A 20,965-nucleotide genomic window follows, 5' to 3' on the forward strand; every position below is an offset into this window, starting at 1 on the left:
CCTGGCCCGTGTGTTCAGTCTCGTCCTTGTTGATTATGTACATCAGGAAGAACCTGCAACACAGGAGCAACATGAGGTGTGAGCAGTGTGGATCACACGTGCGTGCAGACTTTGATCTGCTGCTGGACTCACAGGTAGTTCGCTAGGTTGTGCTCTTGTAAGGTGTGGGTCTCAAACCCGTGAGGCGTCCGGTCAAAGTAGTCATTCCCGATGCCACAGATGAAGCATTTTGTCTGAAAAGAGTCAAATAACGAGGGATGTTTACGTTTTGTCAATTTACACGTTCACTGCTGTTGCTTTGTATCAATGTTCCTAACTTTTAAATGAGGAACCACCAAAATAGACGACATATGACTAAATGAAAAACATCTCACCTCCATGTCCTCCTTCACCTGCTCCTGCTGGTCCCTAAGCTCACCAAAGGCATCGATGATCAAACCTGAAGGAGGGGGAGCAACAGATGTGTAAGGTGCATTTATGCTCTATGAAGCAGAGCGCAGATAAATGACGTGACTGCGAACGTTTGTACCCTGAATGATGGCCAGCAGAATGACAATGACGAAGAAGAAGAAGGTGATGTCGAACAGGATGCGGTAGAGCTCATAGACGTCTCCAGCCGGGTCCTCCAACTCGTCTCCAATTCCACCACCAGCTCTCACGCCCACATACATGTGGAACAAATAGCACTGCCGACAGAAAGAAAGCAAACGTTACAAATGCATGAATACAGTGTTGAAGTGTTGGGTCTTCCTTTTTATTTTTACCGAGGATTCAGTTTGACAAATTGACAAGGCGTCATCTACAACTAGAAGATGATAGGAAGCATAAAGCAAGCTAATAAAATGTTGAATTTAGTTTGTTCTTTTAGGGGGAGAAAATACATATAATTCACTAGTTATTTTACTAAATAACGCATTATGTTTTTCAGGGCAAATCCTGAAAAAAAAAACTCCTGCTTTCACACCAAAATTAAGGGCGGCAGGCAGACATAATCTAGTGGATTAATATCTTGAAGGCTGGAGACATGGAAAGCTTCATTTGTAAATGAGTACATACCGTCATCATATCGTCACACTTCATGTCGGGCTCGTCCTCATCCTCGCTCTTGTTGTAGAACTTCCTGAAGAAGTTGAAGGCGACCACGGTGTACAGATAGACGACCACGGCCAGCAGGCCGACAGTCAGCATGAGCTAGCAGGAGAAACAACCATTGACACGTTACATTTCACCTTTATTTAATCAAAGTGTGAGTTGAGGGGGCAGATGTTCCTGTTCTTTAAATGTAGATTGTAAAAGTAATCTTATATCAGAGAGCCGACTTAACATGTCAATCTCAATCTTAAGGCACTTTTCTTTAAGCAGTGCATAAAAGAACTGCAATGTTCTAACGGCCTTGAAAGCTGAATTGAGGATTTCAGGTTGGCGGCATTGAGACTTTCAGCAATTCATTGAATCAAACGTTACAGAACTTATTTCTTAACAAAACCTTAAACAAGAAAGAACATTTATATGTGGATGATGCCTCTGGGAATAAAGCTAATATAAAAGATGGAAAACCCTTGAGTAAGTAAACATTTCGATTCTTTATTCCTCTAAGCTATTTCCACCATTTAATCACTTCAAATCAGAGTGAAAAGTAAATCCTTTTTTTAACTAAAATGGGTGAAAATACTACATCTAAAACGTGTTTACACTGCACTTTACTTGATTGCTGCACACTGGACTTCAAACCACATCCCTTTACTGCTCAATTCTGACAGAAACGTGCTGCTTGGCCTCATGAGAGCGGTGCGCTGGTGCTCTTATCTGGGCTCTGGCGCTCTCTGCTGGTCGATGTGCGTACCTGTTTGCCATTGTGGGTAACGGAAGACAGGATGGTGCGAAGGGTCTTGATGCCCATGGCGATGTCCAGAAGATGGGCAGCAAAGAAGAAGTTGTTGAAGTGTCCGAAAATGGACACGGTGGAGTACCAGATCAAATACAGAAAGTACTGCAGGGGAAAAAAGGCATTTATTAGTGACAAATGATCACTTAAATCTTTGCGTTGCTCTGCATTTTTGTATATTTCTCTTCAGGCATGTACGAGTTTGGCATACTATTCCGACATATTTAGATTTTACATTATTAAATAAACGTTTTCCCCCTCATTTTAATTTCACTTTGTGATTAATTACTAACCAGTCATTAAGCGCACCCTACATTTCACTACACATAACGGGAGTGTGCGAGATAAATAAACTATTTGAACCCTTTGGTGGGTGACTGTAATCTAAGGGTTAATGTTGAATAATAAAAATAAATCTCAAATCTAATTTAAATTCAGAATAGCATTTTAATAAATTGTTAAATCTCCCCAGCGCTGTGAATAAAAAGGTGTTTTAGTGATCACATTGAATAAACTTACGTTGTCAGTCAGAACCACGCCCATTTTCCAGATGTGGTACTTTGTATCAATTGAGCTCAGCCTGCCATCGAGAAAACAAAACGTTGAATCAAAGTAGTGCCATTCCTATACAACTCACATGCAAGTATATATATATATATATATATATATATATATATGTACGATAAAAAAAACTATGTAAGAGGATTAGAGGGCATTAGGCAGGTAATTCTGAGGAAGGGAATTTTAGTTGTATGCTGTTAATTACCAGAAACTCCACCATCGTATTCACTATCATGCTCAAGTCAAGCCCCAATCTAAAAGCCCTTTGAGCGCAATTTCAACAACAACTTAAGACCAAGACACTGCTGTGGATTTTCATTGTGAGTGAACAGAGATGAGCAGAGTGGAGTCCTCACCAGGAGAGCAGGGAAGCTTCCTTCTCCACCGTCTCCACTGTGGGGTCAAAATCCAGAGCGCTCTTATCCAGGCCCAAGAGCTCGGCGATGCGTTCAGCTCCATAAAGGTCACCGTATTTGTTGATCACCTGCACATTCAGAGACATAAGAGATGATGATGCAGCACCGCAGCAGAGTGTGTAATTTCAATATTGCCCTCAAATATTAATAACATTATTATTAACGACTTGAACCTCTCCCGTCGGGACTCTCCAACAATCCAGATTGACTGATACATTAATTCATCTGAATCTGGAGAAATCATTGTGGGAATGCCCTCCTTTTAATGACGTCGAGAGTACAATAAAAAAGAACAAAAGGCACACAACATTTATTTAAATAAAAACAAGCAACCGTCCGACAACAGACAACAATTAAGTTCAATAGCGTTTGGCACAAAAGCTGAAAGTAGTTATTTCCAAAGTGCTTCAAGCTTTAGCCAAATGTCTTGAATAATAAAAATAAGACCAATTTCAACTTCATAAAGAAGTGATATATGATGATGGCAAGTTGCCATTAAGGCCTTTGAAAATACATAAAACATTTTACACCATATCTATTTATCACAATTCTGTTTTTGTGTATCAGAATGTGGTTGATCACGGTTGATTGTAATTTTGGCCCTAAATTCTTCTTAAATGCTCACCTTGCGCTTGATAAACTTGTCCCAGTAGTTGCTGGGGAAAGACCTGTAACATGAGAGAAGAAGTTAGACTCAGCTGTGTAATACAACGAGCTGATAAAACTATTTAATTTCCTCCCAAAGGTTAAAATATAATGCAGCATTAAAAATGTGTCAGCTAGGAGTAATCCTTTTTTTCATTTTTGCTGGATGACTGACAAGCACTTCATCAGCAACGATGAATACTTGATTAGTTAACTTAGTCATTGGAGCTCGTCGGTTTTGCAAATACAGCAGCGAGCATCTTCGGCTTTGCTCGGCCCCGACTCACTGTGACTCCTTTAAAACCACACAGCTCGTCAGCCTGCTTCTGCAATCGCTTACATGGATCCACAGTGGAGGCCTGTGACTCACGGGGTGTTGATGACGAGTCGATCCCACTGGCCCTTGATGTCCTCGTCAGACGGCTGCTCGGTGATGTAGAGGCCGTCGAATTCGAGCTTCCTGGCAATCTCTTTCTCCCTCTTGAACACCACCAGAGGAACCTTGAGGCAACACATTAAGATGGGTAACCGAAACTGTTGCTCACACGCGGGAACCATCTGCAGATCAGATATCCGTGAAGCTGGTGTGTTGAAGCAGCGCCAGTGTCCTCGGCGTACCCACCTTCAGGCAGTAGTACCCGAACAGGCAGACCAGTGAGATGACCGTGTGGAATACAGCCAGGAAGCGCAGAGTCGGCAACATGTAGCCGCTGCTCTCCTGCAGGACAAACTCATCCATGTCGAAGAACGTGTTCAAACCGTCGTCCTCCTCGCCATCCCACGTCTTCTCCTCATCTATTTCTTCATCGGGATCAGCAGTGACCTGAAAGGCAAAGAGTACATACGTGATTTGTGTCTTTTTCATTCGATTTTAATATCTTCCCCTCAAATACACAGCAATCAACTGTTGGCTGAAGTCGACTTATCTGCACTCCCAATGGACGCAAAGCTTCCCCTGAGTTACCTTGTAGAAGAGAAGAATGAAGTTGATGGCGAAGCACACAAACAGAGCCAGGAAACGCAGGTTGTAGAAGTTACGAGCCAGGAAGTTCTGTCAGGAAAAAGCTTTGATTAACAAATTTTCAATTCACCAGTGCACATTTTGGAGTTATGAAAAAAATAATAATAGTGAGGAACAAACTATTTAAAAAAAACATAAGTCGGGCTCACCAGCAGCTTGGTGAGATAGACCTTCAGGAAAGCAAAGACGGTCAGCATGAAGGCCGGCGAAGCCTCTTTGGGCTGACTGGACCTGGTCTTGGGTTTCTCCTCCACCACTGGCTCTTTGGCCTCCTCCTCCTTCTTTGGCTTATCCTCCTTCTCCTGGTTCTCTGTGCTGTATTCAAAAAACAGTTTGTTTCAGTTTACATGACGATGAATCGCTTTCCTCTCACTCCACTTTACTCACTCTGCTTTCTCCGCTTCGTTCTCGGGCGCTTTGGCAGGCTGGGCGGCAGCTTTCTGTAGCGGGACAATTGTATTTTCGTTAGCTAAAAGACCGAATGAACGATCATTTAAAAAATATCAATATCTAATATCTACAGCAGGGGTGTCAAACTCAATTGCACAGGGGGCCAGAATTCAAAACACACTTCAGGTCGCGGGCCGAAAAGAATAAACATATATTGAACACACTAAAACGAAATGTTTCTTTTAACATAAATATAAATACAAACAGACAGGAATGTTATTCTGTAATAAATAAACTTAAACTTTAAATAACTTAAAATCTCTTGCTCTCCATAAAAATATATCCAGTCAAAATTATACAAGTTAGAAATATGAACATGCTGCAAAAAAACGCCTGAAAAAATAAATAAAATTGTGACAGTGCTTGTGCTTTAAGTAAACATTAAAATAACAAATCAAAACATTTGAGTTTCTTTGCTTTTATGTCATTTTATATTAAAAAAAAAACTTACATTTTAAATATCAATATAATTATTTTACTTTCCATAAAAATATCTCCTGTCAAAATTATACAAGTTAGAAATATGAACATGCTGCAAAACAAAACCTGCAAATATAAATAAAATATAGGCTTACATTTGCCAGCATCTGCTTTTTGTCTGGACATATGACGTCGCACACCTTGACCATGCAGCTCTTCAGAAATGTTCCCTCTGTGAATGGCCGGCTGCTTAGGCGATCTCCTCCGCCACGATAAAACTTGCTTTCACAGCAGCTTCACTTTGTGATTTTGCACGAGTAAAAAACGTCTGCTGGAGTGTCAGCTTATTCTTTAACTCTTGTACTTTCTGTATCTTCTGCTCTGCATTCAGGTCTTTCAGGTTATCCTGATGTTTTGTCTCATAGTGCCGTCTTAGATTAAACTCTTTAAATACAGCCACATTAGCGCCACAGATGAGACAAACGGGCTCACCGGCAATGTCAGTAAACATATACTCCGCCTCCCATCGGTTTTGAAAGGCTCTGTTTTCAGAATCAACTTTTTTCTTCGGCATCATGAGGGGCTCCGCAATAACCTGCATCAACAGGCACGTGACCTGATTGCCGCGGAAAGCGCTCGGCAAGGCAGCTGAAGTGTTGCATTATGGGATCTGTAGTTTGTTGTGTTATCAGCGCTTCATATCATGTCAGGCGATTAGTAACAATAATATAAAATGATCTCGCGGGCCAGATGTAATTGCATGCCGGGCCGGATATGGCCCGCGGGCCTTGAGTTTGACACATATGATCTACAGTGTTTAAAACGATAAATCAGACGGATGAAGATATTGAATTGTGAGTACAGACCTTCTTTTGATCAGTAGGCGACGTCTCTGCACTCAACTCCGAAACGTCCCCCAGGCCCGGCTCCACGTGTTTTCCTCCCTCCTTCTTGGGATTCGACAGGATCTCCAACATCGCGTCGACCTCTACGTCGCCCGCGGGTGCCATGGCTGCGTCGGATCTTCCCGACGACTCCACGGCCTCCACTTTCTCCCGTTCAATCGCATCTCCGTGGATGCCGAACTGGGTTGGGTCGGGCATGTTCCCGAGGATGTCCGTCACCTTGATGTTCTTGGCTCCCTCAACCAGGCCGCCGCCAAACATGGACGACCAGACGATGTGGAAGAACCCAAAGATAAGGCCGTAGATTCCCTTGAAGAAACCGGTGAAGAGCATCCAGAAGAACGAGAAAAAGCCGGTGATGATCTCCTTAATGCTGAGCTTCTTGAACCTCTTGAACTGTTTGCGCACGTTTTTAACAGAACAGGTTTGGCGGAGGTGGCCGATCTTCTTCTTGACTGAGCGGCAGGCGCTGGTGAAGGCGGAGACCGACTCCAGGGCGGCCTCTTCCTCTGCGGCCAACTCGTCCAGAAAACTGTGCGCCTCCTCCTCGTCCTCCTCCTCGGGTTGATCAACTACATCGGGCTCGGAGATCTGCGAGGCCAGCTGCATCTCAAAGATGGTGTCCTCGCAGAAGTTCACAAACATCTCCATCTTCTCGCTCTCCGTGCCCTCGTTCACCACATCGAAGATGAACTGCCGCTTGGACTCCTTGACCTGCGGCTTCTCCCACTGCTCGCGGCTCGACTCGCTGATCTCAAAGTACACCCGCTCGATCCGTTTGGCACTGCCCATGATTTCAATGCGACCCAGATAGGGCTCAAAGTAGCTGAGCACGCTCCCCGCCAGGTCTAAGAAGGTGGCGAGTCTGGAGTCGTGTGGCATGTGTTCGGACAGGTTGGTCAGCAGCACCGCCATGTTGAATCCGATGTCTTGCGCCGGCTCGTGGAACCGCTCGACAAACTCTTTGTAATTGAACATGTCGTTCTCGTCGGCCTCCGCGCACGAGAGCAAGAATCCAATCTCCGACTGGCTGTACTGCATCTGGCTCTCCATGGACTTCTGGAACTCCTTCTTCGAGATCATGCCTTTGCACTCGGGGTCATACTCTCGGAAGTTGTCGGAGGACGTCAGGTCCTTTAGCTTGAGGAACATATCAAAGAACTTGAGGATCATCTCCACGTTGCTAGAAGACTCCACCAGGGTGTCAACCATCTGCTTTCCAATTGTTCCGTTCACCACGTTACCTAATTGAAAAAAACAAAACACAACGCGTTACGTACTATGTGGGTCGTGCAAAAAAACAGTGGTAAAAACGTTGTCGACACGCTTGTGTTCTTTCACATCTTCAGGCTCTCACCCTCTAGCAGAGACAGCAACATCACAATCATGTCCTTCTGTAAATCCATCAGCTCCTTCAACAGCTCAATCTGACTGGAGTCCTGCGAGGAGATTACTGTTAAAGCTTCGCTCAGGAGGAAGAACAAAAAAAACTCAACATGTTCACCTCAGCATTGTATTTGTAATCCCGTCACTACAGGATAGTTAAAGAGGCCCAATAGAAGCTGTTATATGTTATACTTTTAAGTCAATGTAATGTTTAAGTCATTTCAGATATATTGAGTATTTGAGGCGAGGTTTAAGAGAGTTGCAGTCAATGCTTGTTTAAGTTACGTTATTCTAGCAGAAGAATTCCAAGGCGTTATTGTACCTGAGACAGCTTCATTTGCATGTTGGCAAACACATGCAGGAAGCCAACAACTGCATCCCAAAGTCTGCTGTGAGCCAAACTCTGCTGGTTCCCAATGCACGGGCCCTAAAGGACAGAAAGAAAACACACCTGATGAAATATTTTCAAATACAATAATCTTTTACTTTGCGGATTTCAAAGTGTTGGCCGAGCGATCAGCTGCTTACCTGAATGTACTCAGTCAGTGAGTTGAATATCTGCTTGGCAACAGACAAAGCTTTGGAGAAGTTGACTCTTCCAGTCTCGTCGATGATATCTTTGCCAGAGTAGTACCAGTAGAAGTCGCTGATAGATTCCTAAAGAGCAGGGTCACATTGGTACACTATGAAAACAGTGGCGCGAGTAAACATGTGTGATCATTTTGCTGCTTTATATTTGTGTTTTACACACCTGAAGACGTAGCAGATAGTCCACGGTGCTGATAATGATGTTCACCGTGGTCGTGTTTCCAGTTTGTGTTCTCAAGAAGTTCTGGAAATCTGAAAAAATAAAAAATAAATATATATTTTTGATCAAGATATGCAAAGATGCAAAGCAATGTTGCAGTTTCTGATGAAGGTATATGACTTTTTTTAAATAAAGAAAAGTAGGTCTCACCTCCGTTGTGCCCCTCGCACAGAAGTTGCAAAAAACGGAACAAATCTTTAGTAAATTCATCATTCTGTAGCACTTTGGAACCTTAGAATAAAAGAAATCTTGGTTACAAAAACGTTGACCCTTCTCAAAGTAATTTAAGTATTCATTTATTTATTCATCCAACATAAGAAGCTCTAATAATATAGTGAACTCTGTCAGAGGCAATTAATATGAGGCAAGCATGTTTAATACATGATTGAAGTCCGGGCCCTTTAGATTGCAGCTTTAAAACTGAATCTAAAGTGCCTTTTGCAAAAAGGCTTTTAAATCAAACAACAATGAAACACTTGGACATTTCCATAAGCTGGAGGAAGCCTGCCAACTTTCACATGTTGGGGGAGTTTGGGCCTGATGAAGATGTTGTTTCCAGGACAAAAAAAGCAGTCTACAGGCACGCTTACATTATTTACAAAAATCTGCCAGATAATCCATTCAACGGAGCTAAACACAAAATTAACACAAATGTGTTTCTGTGAGCACATAAGACCATGTGAAAGTTCGACGTTCGTATGCAAAACCAGCTTTGTGAAACACGCCCCAACTCCAAAGCAAGACAAAGCTTTGCTGAGGCTGTGAAAGAGTCCACAGACCTTCCGTCAAACCCTTGAGATGTGACACTGATGGCCTCAGCGATCGTAACAGCAGCGCCGAGCATCAGTATTTGCATTAGTAAATGTGAACATGGACGGGAACAAATAACACACACACAAGAACAAGCAATGGATTCTTAAAGATCCCCTTTGTGTGTACACTGCGCATGCAGTTTGTCCCTACAGACATCGGGGAGGGAAAGACTGGGTACCAAATAAAGAGTGTGAACCATGAAGATGGAAGAGACATTCATAGCCTTATTCATAGCATAGCCATATATCACCATTATCTCATTTGCTATTTACCCCACTGAGAGTTGACTGCCATCGAGGTTTTTTTTTTTTTTTAAATGACAGGAAGAAGACAAACAGTACACAAGGACATAAGCAAAAAGAGAGGACATTGAATTACAATACAAAGAATTATGAATATATCGTCAACAATAACCAGTCATGCGGTTAAAAAGAACGTTTTCAGACGGGGGATCGTGGGCCTGAGTTGTGTCCATGTTGTGTCCACGAGATGAGAACCAAAGAGAAATTCAGTTATAGTGTAAAATTCATAACGTTGAGACAAGTAATACTACTAAATTGTCAAACACAGAACTCAGTGGGAATGTTGGGGAAAGGACTGAATGACGAAAAGACAAACGATGTAAAACGGGTCAAGTGAGTTGTTGTTAGAAGTTTGGACAGTTGTTGTGTCCTTTTTTTTTTTTGGACAGTCGTTGTGTTGTTAACAGATACTCAAAGAAATAGATGACATATATATATACATATGTATATATTTATTTATATAAAAGTTTTGCTTGTTTTATGTCAAAAGGAGACGTAAAAGACTCAATGCCGACTTAAATGGCTTAAAAGACTGCAGACAAGACAAGCAGCAGACTATTTGTCAAATCAAAATTCACATTGAAATGTAATTTTGATCGTTCCATCTATAAGGAGCCATACAGTAACTTAATTATTACCAGCTTTGAATGAACACTTAAGTTATGCAGCGTTCGTGGTTCAGCATTAGTTTAGAGAAAGTTAAAGATGGAAGATTTGCTGTTTTGTGATAAAGAGTTAAAATATGTGCATCCAACAGCAAGGATCTATTGATCTTCAAAAGAAAACTGACGCTCCGAAAACTGAGGAAGGGATGATGAGTAGAATCCTGGTACACGTGTAGAAAGAGAAATCTCATGACTTACTTGAACCTTCCTCTGTCACCATGCCAAGTCCTTCTGCTTTGTTCTGCCTCTCAAATGCGTTCAAATCCAAGACACTGTGGAGAGAAAACTCAAAGTAAAAGAGAAGCACCGGATGTAAGCACAGAAAATCAATTCAGAGGCAAAGATAATATAATGGTATAGTACCTGCAAGACTGCATCAGTCCTGAGAGACTCTTGAAAAAGCCTACGTCTCTTTTCTCTTTCAGGTAATCAAGCATTTTCTGGGATAACAGAGGAAATGCATTAAGCATCCTACTTTGTAAAAGAAGCGCTACTGTACTTTCTAGACATTTATGTTGGTGTATGTTTGACGGCTGGACAGAATAAGAAGAATGATACAGTAAATAGGACTGAACACTGAATCTGACCTGCTGAACTTGCACATTGCCCCCGTTTAAAATGGAGATTCCTAGTTTGAGGGTGCAGGTCACCATTGGGCCCAGACATCCTGATTAAAAAGAGATAAAAGATAAAGGCTGCAAATCAACAAGAGGGAGAACGCAGGCAGGTTTGACTGCCAGCAGCAGATAGAAAGAAGAAAAGAAATCATCTGTGTGGATATGAAAAGGGGAAATTTCAGGTTACAAAAAAAATATGTTTTAGATGCTTGCTTTGCTTTTTTTGTGTTGGGACTTTTTTTGCTGTAGAATGGTCTCATACAATTAGTTAATAAATTATAATTGTTCCCTTCGAATCCTGAGCTTGTTATTATTGAAACAAAACTTTAAAATGTACACTTAGTGATGCTAAAACTCCCCAGAAAAACGGCTACTTGTTAAACAGCAGAAAGGTCATTATTTTCCTTGTTATTAGCTCATCGTTACCTTTACTGGCGCTGCTCATCTGCAGGACCATCTCTGCCGCCCCACGAGCGTGCAGCCTCGCCTGCTGATACAGGATCTTTTGCTTTTCCATCTCTTTTTCCTGAGGAACACACACACACACACACACACGGTCATCACAAGCATTGGCTTACTGTACCTATTCCAATTATTTGTAGGTGACATCGTGAGGAGGATATCTGCCTGAATGAGCGTTTACCTCAAAAGTCTTTTCTTTTCCTTCCTCTTCTTCCTCTTCATCCTCTGCACAGCTCTGAGGACACAACAGTCAACATTCATTTTGTTAAAATCAAGTTTTTCCGGAATTATTCCAACATCAAAATGAACTTAAAAGCCACTACCTTTGCCATCATGTCTGCATACGCAATATACAAAGGATCTTCTTCCAAGTAACTGAAAAGAAGTAATGTGACAGTATTTGAACATATATCAAAACTATTGTTATATTGTTTCCAACACAGAGAATTATATATATATATATATATATATATATATATATATGTAAAACAATGTAGGTACCATAACCGTGGTGTTTAAAAGCGTCCTTCAAAAAGGATATTTAAGGAAATACGACTAGGAATTTAAAATGCGTGCACAGGGACTCAAATAGGGAAGTTAAATCCCTCACCTTCTCTCTGTCAGAGCATTGTGGCTGAAGTGGAGGATGAGTTGGTGGAGAGGGTCCGGTTGGATCTCAGTCACCTCCTCTTCCTCCTCCTCCACAATTTTCATTGGTGTTTTCTGCAGGAGTGCACAGGTTAGTTAGCCCGGTCTCATCTGGTCACAAAGCCTTCCTCAAATAACATATTTACAAATCCAATGACACATATTTGTCAAAAAACACGGTAATGAGTCAGTAACATTCAACGAGCACCAGCATGCAGATGACCTTTTGTCATGTCCTGGTGATCCGAGGGAAGGACAGGGCGGGGAGGTTAAGGGTGGATGATGAACAGTGTTCCAACCAGTTTGCAAATACATGCATGTTGCAGCAAACTGATGCAAGCAGTAAGCCATTCGTGAGATGACTTTGAACATGAAGGGCGTGGCTGACATTAAATGAGGGACTACACACAAATGTCCACGAGTCCAAACTAATCTTGACAGACTTTTTTTTTTTTAATCTAAAAAACACGAGGAAAACACGAGGCAACTGAATCTAAGGCTGTACTTTATTCTCGTTCAATGGCACATTATTACTGTCTTTACGAATTTGCACATCTGCTGTTCAAAAGGTCTAATGAAATGTGATCTTCACAGGACTACGCGAGCATGCCACCGACGTCACGGCCACAGAACGTACTCTAACGCCACCTTCACACACTACAGACTTACAGACTACAGTGAAAAGACAACTGATGGGTTGGATCCAGATCTGGCAGCCAAACAGCTAATGACCCACTATTCAAAGGCCCTTCTTACCACTGCCGTCAGAAAGGAATAGCCTGCTTTCTTAGAGACGCGAGTGCCGGAGGTGGCCCTGTGTCTCCTGAGTTGGTCATGCAGCCTCTGACCCCTGACGGATCTCTGTTTGAAGGGTTTCGCGCGCTTTGAGCGAGGGCCGCCCCTGGGTGCTTTGGGCGAGGTCCCCACCCGGGTGCGCTCCCAGGGCTCGACGGGCGCGGCGCTAAAGAAGCATTCGGCAGACAGGACTGGCAGAGGGGCGCCAACGCAGGGCACGCGGGGCAAGGGCAAGGCGAGCCCAGTACTTACTGCCAGATCCTGAACTAGCTTCTCCTCAAAGGAGTACTCCTCTGCCTCTATCCAAAGTCTCTGATAGGCCGGGATGAAGAAGTTGATAGAACGATGCCTGGGGAGGGGGGAGGTGAGGGGAGGTTGGGAGGAATGGAGGGTAGTGGGGAGGGAGGTACAGTGGCATTAGGGTGGGTTCTGGTGAGTTTTTGGAGGAGACAGGAAGGAGAGATGAAGGTGTGTAAGGGGTTACAGGAATTGCATTTCAGGCAGGGGGGGGGGGGGGAGGGTGATTGGTCAATGTGGGACCCACTGGCTCTTCTGACTGGTCACGTTTGGTCTTTAAGAAACCACAGTTCCTTCCATGAGGTTGTAAAATTGATTAATTAAAGCATGCACACTTTAGGGGGTATGAGCCGTTGTGCAACAAATTGGTGCGTCAACAACCTTTCTTGAAATGGTTAGATTTACGTTGCGTATTCTGCCTTGTTGTAACACTACAAAACATTTGGCAAAAAAGTCAAATTAAAAACATGAAACTGGGTTTAGACTGATTATTACTGTTATCAAGCATACTTTTGTAAACCAGGTAGCCAACAAGTCCAAATAGTTTTAAATAGATTTTTTTCATTCCATCGGTCGTCCTCTCCCCTTTCTTCAGTCCTTCCTTGCACACCAGAAATGAGACAAAAGTCTGCAGCCTGCCGCACGGTTCCTTCAAGGTTCGGGCTCATCCTAGCTGACCAATCAGAATCAACAGTGCAGAAACATTTGGTTGGCAGAAGGCAGAGATCAGTCCACAGCCTGGTGGATGAAGGGGGGGGTTTGAACTGATGAAGCATTCGCCCTGTAGTTTCACTTTACCGTCAGCAAGGAGAACAGGCGGTCAAAACTGGAGGCTTTGAACGCCTTTTCCAGCCAGACCTCCCGATAGCCGTTCAGGAAGTAATTATTATTTTTGTATCTGAGGGAGGACGAGGTAGTGTTATGCAGGAAAGCAACACAGAGGAGAGAATATCATTAGGGAGGCAATGAGGTGTTTACATGGGCACACAATCAAGAGCCCCCCCCTGTCCCTCCTGCGCTATGTGGGGTTAGATCGAGATAAAGCAATGCCTGTTTTTTTTAATGTCAATATTTAATTATTGACACTTTAAATCAGGTGTTTAAAAGACTCACCTGGGTAAATTGTAGAGCGGAGCCATTCGGAAACACGCCACCACGGCACGCTTACGCTGTTTGGACAGTAGCTTATGCCGGACACACTTCTTATTTCTCAGAGGCTGCTCCACCTGAGGGATGAATAGTCAGTGAAAGATAAAGTGAGAACCAGCTGTGTAGTGACAAAAGATGCTATATTTTGGCACTGTATTATGTATTGTTATTGCGGCAAGAAATATTTAAATGAATCTGTTACTTTTATAAACAAAATCAAACGGCTTGTTATATCAAACCACATGTCATAAACCTGCACATTTTATAATTCAAAAACTACAAATTATTTGAGTAGAGAAAACAAGTGAATCTTTTTTGTTATTCAAGACAAATAACTAAAGCTGCCTTTTGTGCCTTGCTAAAAATGTGTCATATGAGTAGATTTAAATTGGTCTGCTTTTATGCCTAACGGAGCAATACCGCTTCCCTTTTATGTCCTGTGATGTGTTGGTGAAAGAATTATGATTGTACCTGCTCCAGGTGGAAGACTGCAGCTGAGATGCTCTGCACTCGCTCCACTGTTTGTTCTTGGTTTATAGGTTCCTCGCTCTTCACCACCACGTCCTGGTACAAGTTCAGCTGCCACTGAACCGCCGGGTCTTCAGACTAGGTCACAATAAAAATCAAATCATGAATAAAGAGCAGTATTATACCTATATTACTAGACTTAGACTAGATAATCATCATTTCACCTTGTCCTGAAGGTGGAAATTCTGACGCAAGTGCTCCTTCACCTCATCATCTGTGTCTTTCTATGAAGGGAGGGTTTTCAGAAGTGGTAAAAAAAATAATTCCTTATTAGTGAAATACTTTACAAGCAAAAAGACATCACTTTGGGCAATAATTGGAAAAGTATTTCTAATTCCATAACCTACTATCTCGGGCCTTGTGGTTTGAACTAAGCATTACCAGACTATAGCGTATCTTGGCGAGGTAGATGAGCTCCTGGTCTCCTGGGCTGCACATGTTGAGGCCGATGGGCAGCAGCTTTTTCAGGGAAGCTACGATAAGGGAGGTCTGGACGGAGTAGTACTCGCCTCGACGGCGCTTGTGTTTCCTCTCCTGGTCGCCCCCTGACTACAGAAAGAAGGGAGACAAACATAGATTTTTAAAAACTATTTAAATGTGCTCTGTCTTTTATTTGTAATTCACCTTCATCGGATTTTAATGACCTTGTTAATCATTCGATTGTTTCATTCCATTCCATTCCGTTCCGTTCCATTTCATGCTTGACTTGTGTCATAGGTAAAAATGTTTTACCATAAACATCATAAAATAATAACGCTCACCTCAATACCATCCGGTTGTTCTATTATTGCCCTGATGTGTCTTTTATTGGATGCATCTTGTGCTTTGGTTTAGAGCAGGGGGGTCAAACTCATTTCAGGTTCGGGACAGATACCGCCCACTTTGATCGAACGCGGGCCAGACAATTAAAATCGTATGGAGGGGAGGCCCTGACGATCCTACCGGTCCACGGCAGCGGACAATGTGGGGGGGGTCAATAAAACAGGTTCAATCAAAAAGTTTGACTTGACATTAATGCTTTGATGTTTTTTTAACTACTTAACCACAAAATGACATCCTCAATCATGGCTTCGCATAACATGGATGCTTTTAAGTAGTGTTGGTTTTTGACTTCCTACAAAGCAGCGTGATCATTTATCCTCAATTAGCCTCTGAAATCTTCCAGAACGAAAATGTTTTCAGATCAGCGTAAGTGTTTACCCTTTAAAAACCACTGATGGCGTGGAAACGCACGCAATGATCCAAAGTGCTTTATCTAGGATCAATCGCTTGGCCAAAACAAATGAACAGTAAACTCCCACAGCGACAGCTTATTGAGCGACTGCTGGACCGAACACTGTCAACATCCAGACGGATGACCTGACAGATATCCGCATGAAATATCATGTTCCGTGAACCACTCAATGTAAAGAGGTTTTAACTCAATCTGTTGATTTGCAGAACATATATATCCGTTCAGTGAGCTCAGCACACAGAAAAAGTGCTTAGAGGGACTTTGGCTCTCAGTAACTAAGGTTTAATTTAATTGGCTTTAACCATCTTTAACCATCAGCTACATGCTAATGACAATTTCTTGGCCTGACTGACATTTCAGGTAAATGAAGATACCGTTTCAGCCTTCTACAGCTTCAGATATAATTTTTATTGAGCTAATAATGCCATTAGCAATATCTATTATCTATCTATCTACAATGTCTATTTTGTATTCAGCCATACCACCTTTAATATACGTTATATTTTACCTTGGACATCTTCGCCTTGCCCTCTCCTGTCAGGAAGCCCAAATTGTTGATCTCATTCTGGACCACGAAGTTTTGCTCTTCACGCTTAAAGTTCTTGGTTCAGAAGACAAAGAGTAGAGGATAATCAAGAAAGACATCTGCAAGACCAGCAGACAGTTGTTAAACTTCACATAGTGACATGTCTACTCGATTGAATAATAAGACTAACATGGGACTTGCACCACAGGATGAAGATCTCCGCTACCATCCTGAAGAGCTCAGTGGAGTCTTCATCCGGCTCCTTCAGCCACCTGCACCTGGAATGGAAAGAGACATGAACCAGAGACATTTTTAAATTTGAATTAAGTTCTGTTACATCTGGGCAGGAAACCACAAAACTAAGCATTCACAAACCAGACATATAGGTGGATAAAACTCTACAGGAAAACCATGAGGATGCTTAAAATAGAAATCCCCCTGAAAATCTTGCAATGAAGACTGGTCTTCTCTGCTGATATTGTACCTGTTGTTGTCCACATAACGGATGAGCATGGGGTAGAAGGCGTAGAGGTCTCTGCAGAGCACAGCAAACTCATCCAGGATGAGCAGCTCGGCCTCCTGGTTGTCACCTTTACTGTCGGCCTTCAGCAGCTCCTCTTCAGCCACAACCTTCGTTCGCAGCACATCAACAACTCATCTCCAGCAATCAATTCATTATTTAGAAAGTCCCCACACAAGACCTCTTGATAATCTCCTCCCTGTATGCTCTCTCAGTAAGTGAGTGTGACTTAGCATAATGTTCCTGGACTGGCTCTTCTGACTGCTCTGTAAATACACCATCATTTCAGCACCCGATGATGGAGTCAGCATCAACTTTAGTGTTTAGTGGAGTCTACTTTAGTGTTTTTGAGCAGGGGACACATCATATTCTAAACTCCCACCTTCACGGTCTTCAGCCTCAGTTTGTTCAGCGTGGGCAGGAAGTGGGTCCTCAGAAGATCTGCTCCCGCCTTGCAGATGATTGGCTGAGAGTAGACTGAGGACAGACACAATACAAAATGGGCAGCTGGGACATAGAAACAAAATGATTCCAATGTGCCTGGAGATGATTGGCTCTGGTCACACGTGTCCAAACTTCCAAACTACATTTAGAGGTTTTAGAACAACCACATTTTTTAAGTTGTATCACCAATTGTGTTGAGAAAATGAGACATTGGGGTAGTTTTTTTATCTGTGGAGAACAAGAGTCACCACATAATAACATTTAAATGCAAACCTCCATGAAGCAATTTGTTTTGTAAAATGATTTATTCTGTTTCCTACCAACCTAAAATAAAGTTATTACAAGCCTTGCCTTTGCAAGATTGGAAAACACACAATCCGACGAGAAGAAAACCCTTTCAAAAAGTGTTTTCTTTCTCTAACAGCCTGACATTTACCTGCAATCCTCTTCATCCATGGGGCGTCTTCGATGCCCAGGTTGTTGTTCAGGATCTTGAGAATGTTTCCCAAGATGAGGCTGAGGTGTTCAGAGGTCACCATAGTGCAGCACTGGGCACCTGTAGGAGAGTTCTCCGAACCTTTCTCCCACCAGTAGGATAGATAGTTACACAGCATGGGAAGAATCACCTCAATGACCTGCAGGGTCAAAGCCAAATTTAAAATCTGATCGAGTCTGATCGATTTTGAGGCAACACTATGTTGTGCACTCACTGATGACAGCCTCAAATATGTGTAATATTTGTTAAAAGCTATTCCGCTGAACAGTGGTGGATGTCTAGGTAAATAAAGACATACTTTTACAAATACACAATGAAGAAATGTAATTGATCTGTCCACAATGTATCTCTTCATATAAAACCAAACTCAATAAAAAAAAGCTGTCTTTCCATAAGCCCTAATTTCCACCAATTCCAAACATCTTTGAATTAAACCTTGACACATGAACACAACATGCACATATATTTACAAAATTTTGCACAATTTGAATGTTAAATTCATCATTTGGACAACACACAGTATACAATGCAAATGTTTTATAAATGGTCTGTACGCCATAGAGGGGAGTCCTCATGAATAACATTTTTTTTTACGATCAACATGGTAATGCATGTACTGCAGGAATTTAGTATTTTATATATATATATATATATAGATATATATATATATATATATATATATATATATATATATATATATATATATAGATATATATATATATATATATAATATCTTTAAAAATAAGGTAAAACTTGTTGGGAGTCCCTCGATCCACATAAATATTACATTCCACCCATGAAAATACCTTTTAGCATTCAAGTCCAAACCCCTAAAAAATACAGCTGTTTGACTAAATTCAACCACGCCATCAGCCTTCCTGACCTCGGGCATGTCATTGTAGCGAGCACCAGACTCCGAGACATCGCTGACATCTTGCAGCAGCTTGTCAAGAAGAGGCAGCTCTGGACACATCTCCTCCACTGTGTCCGGCATACTCAGGACTAGAAAACGAAAAACACAAAATTGAATGACCCTTAATGCTCCAAAGTATGAGCTGTACACGGCGACGTCAGGACTCTGTAAATTCATTGGATCATGATGGAAATGAAAAGGAGGATCAGGTGGATGCTCACTGGCTCTCTCTCGGGGGGTCTTGGTGTTGAATACAGACAGAGGGTTGTGGCCGTTCAGGTGGGGCTCCAGGAAGGCTACAGGCATGGCGCCGACCAGGGTCGCCAGGCTCTCCCCCAGCGCTGGGAGATGCCTGCAGATCAACATGTGTGTTGATAAAGTGTCACTTTAAAAGAGCACACCGAAATGAATTTATCGTTGCAACAATCAATAGTTTTTTTTCTTAAGTCTTCAAACACCTTGTTTGTATATTTCAAAAGATTACCGAGAGCCTCAGCGCACCACCATGAAGGATAGTTGGCATTATGAGGTGTTTCATTTGTGTCTCTTCCACTGAGCTGTGATATTTTAGATATAACTGAACTAACTAAATAATACACCTCCGCTTCATTTTCTAATGCACACAATACCACACTTGTTGTAAATAAGTAAATGAGTACCTGAGGTACCATAAATCCTCCTTCAACTCCTCAGTGCATTTGTAACAAGTATGACTTAATCAAAACCGTACCGCATTACATCCTAATGCAAGATCTAGGAACGGTTGGTCACCCACCGCTCCACAAAGACGTTCTTTCCTATTCCCAGAGAGTAGATACAGGTCAGGATCCTGAAGCAGGACAGCTGCACATCATTCACTGAAACAAACAAAATATTCACTAAGAACACAAAAATATCTTTTAATTGAGCGTTATTTGCAATCCCTATCAACACCACTGTGGTGCATTTATGTTTTGCTTCTCAATCAAAACTCAATACCAAAAACGATGGAATCAGTACGGAATAAACACAAACTCACGCAGCAGTTCCATTCCAAACTCGTATGTTGTGATGTGCTCAAAGAGGGCGGTGAGGATGGGCAGCAGCGCCACAGTCACGTAGTTGATGCTCTGCGTGACGCTCTTCATCTGGGCACGGGACTGCATGAACTTGCCCAGTTTCAGCATCTCCAGCAGCTTCTCCAGGTCCTCGGCGGCGTTCTCAAAGAAAGTCCGAAAACTGGCTTTGACCAGCTCCGAGCCGGACTTCATCACCGTTCTGAGGGAGAACACGACGGGCTGGTGTGTATGCTCCAGACTGGTGTTACGCTCTACTCGAGGGGTCACTGTGCAAGTACGGGCGACTCACCTGGGGTCGAGGGTGTGAGAGAGAATGTCCAGACAGCTCACCATCATGGCAGAGTCACTTCCTGTGAGAGAAACGTTCACTGCAGACGTGGACATACATTTCAACGCAAAGGGGCACACGAGCACACAGAAGCAATGCCGACCTACCAAAGAGAGAAATCCTGTGTCTGACAAGAGCTGCCAGCTTACAGAACAAGCTGGAAAAGAGAGGAGTTGAACAAAAAAGATTCAGAGGGAACAAAGAGCTGAAAAAGAAAAGTTCTGATGAAAATATTAAGGAGAACTCCTCCCACTGAGCTCAAAGGGAGGACTTGGTGGCAAATACAATCTCTGATTAGCAAAGAAAATGGAAAATGTTGATTACACAGATCATCCAATGCTCCAAACAGTACCTGGTGACCATCTCTTTCTCTTTGCTGGAAGCACAGCCACAGCTGCTCATGTTCTTGCTGGGCGTGGACAGGAAGTAGAGACAGTGGTTCTTGAAAGTTTGATCCATCAGGGGGAGCAACACCTGGAGAGAAAAAGAAGCAGGTATGATACTAAAACCTTAATTAAATGCCTTAAAAAAGACAATTCCATAACTTCTGGTTCTGTTGCAAAAAGTGTTCAGACCTTGGCAAAGAACTTGATTTCCTGGTCATGAGGTGATTTGTCAGTCTTCCCACTAGTGGCCATAGCCTCTGTTTAAAAAAAGAATCCTGAATTAATAT

The 20,965-nt window shown here is 42.5% G+C and overlaps 1 protein-coding gene across 5 annotated transcripts in view; it reads right to left on the reverse strand.

Annotated features, from left to right (window-relative positions):
- ryr3 (ryanodine receptor 3) overlaps nt 1-20,965 on the reverse strand; it is an 84,350-nt gene that overhangs the window by 1,391 nt on the left and 61,994 nt on the right. For 4 of the 5 annotated variants that reach the window (XM_040161339.2, XM_040161337.2, XM_078093064.1 and 1 more), the window contains 46 exons: nt 20,868-20,935; nt 20,645-20,766; nt 20,400-20,449; nt 20,254-20,314; nt 19,925-20,163; nt 19,682-19,763; nt 19,128-19,258; nt 18,877-18,995; nt 17,934-18,132; nt 17,436-17,530; nt 17,018-17,163; nt 16,724-16,811; nt 16,516-16,608; nt 15,155-15,322; nt 14,938-14,997; nt 14,717-14,851; nt 14,210-14,322; nt 13,052-13,148; nt 11,967-12,079; nt 11,680-11,731; nt 11,538-11,591; nt 11,321-11,420; nt 10,865-10,944; nt 10,641-10,717; nt 10,476-10,549; nt 9,583-9,597; nt 8,648-8,728; nt 8,441-8,529; nt 8,218-8,346; nt 8,012-8,116; nt 7,661-7,742; nt 6,265-7,547; nt 4,916-4,968; nt 4,678-4,843; nt 4,472-4,558; nt 4,130-4,330; nt 3,878-4,008; nt 3,488-3,530; nt 2,803-2,930; nt 2,405-2,465; nt 1,844-1,990; nt 1,057-1,191; nt 530-686; nt 375-439; nt 133-233; nt 2-53 (listed from right to left, as the gene is read on the reverse strand). In XM_040161339.2, the coding sequence (XP_040017273.2) occupies nt 2-53; nt 133-233; nt 375-439; nt 530-686; nt 1,057-1,191; nt 1,844-1,990; nt 2,405-2,465; nt 2,803-2,930; nt 3,488-3,530; nt 3,878-4,008; nt 4,130-4,330; nt 4,472-4,558; nt 4,678-4,843; nt 4,916-4,968; nt 6,265-7,547; nt 7,661-7,742; nt 8,012-8,116; nt 8,218-8,346; nt 8,441-8,529; nt 8,648-8,728; nt 9,583-9,597; nt 10,476-10,549; nt 10,641-10,717; nt 10,865-10,944; nt 11,321-11,420; nt 11,538-11,591; nt 11,680-11,731; nt 11,967-12,079; nt 13,052-13,148; nt 14,210-14,322; nt 14,717-14,851; nt 14,938-14,997; nt 15,155-15,322; nt 16,516-16,608; nt 16,724-16,811; nt 17,018-17,163; nt 17,436-17,530; nt 17,934-18,132; nt 18,877-18,995; nt 19,128-19,258; nt 19,682-19,763; nt 19,925-20,163; nt 20,254-20,314; nt 20,400-20,449; nt 20,645-20,766; nt 20,868-20,935 (5,927 nt within the window). The remainder of the gene's footprint in view (nt 1; nt 54-132; nt 234-374; nt 440-529; nt 687-1,056; nt 1,192-1,843; nt 1,991-2,404; nt 2,466-2,802; nt 2,931-3,487; nt 3,531-3,877; nt 4,009-4,129; nt 4,331-4,471; nt 4,559-4,677; nt 4,844-4,915; nt 4,969-6,264; nt 7,548-7,660; nt 7,743-8,011; nt 8,117-8,217; nt 8,347-8,440; nt 8,530-8,647; nt 8,729-9,582; nt 9,598-10,475; nt 10,550-10,640; nt 10,718-10,864; nt 10,945-11,320; nt 11,421-11,537; nt 11,592-11,679; nt 11,732-11,966; nt 12,080-13,051; nt 13,149-14,209; nt 14,323-14,716; nt 14,852-14,937; nt 14,998-15,154; nt 15,323-16,515; nt 16,609-16,723; nt 16,812-17,017; nt 17,164-17,435; nt 17,531-17,933; nt 18,133-18,876; nt 18,996-19,127; nt 19,259-19,681; nt 19,764-19,924; nt 20,164-20,253; nt 20,315-20,399; nt 20,450-20,644; nt 20,767-20,867; nt 20,936-20,965) is intronic. The other variant, XM_040161341.2, reaches the window with a different exon arrangement.

Source organism: Gasterosteus aculeatus, chromosome 18 (assembly GCF_964276395.1).
Source record: "Gasterosteus aculeatus chromosome 18, fGasAcu3.hap1.1, whole genome shotgun sequence".
Classification (NCBI taxonomy): domain Eukaryota; kingdom Metazoa; phylum Chordata; class Actinopteri; order Perciformes; family Gasterosteidae; genus Gasterosteus; species Gasterosteus aculeatus.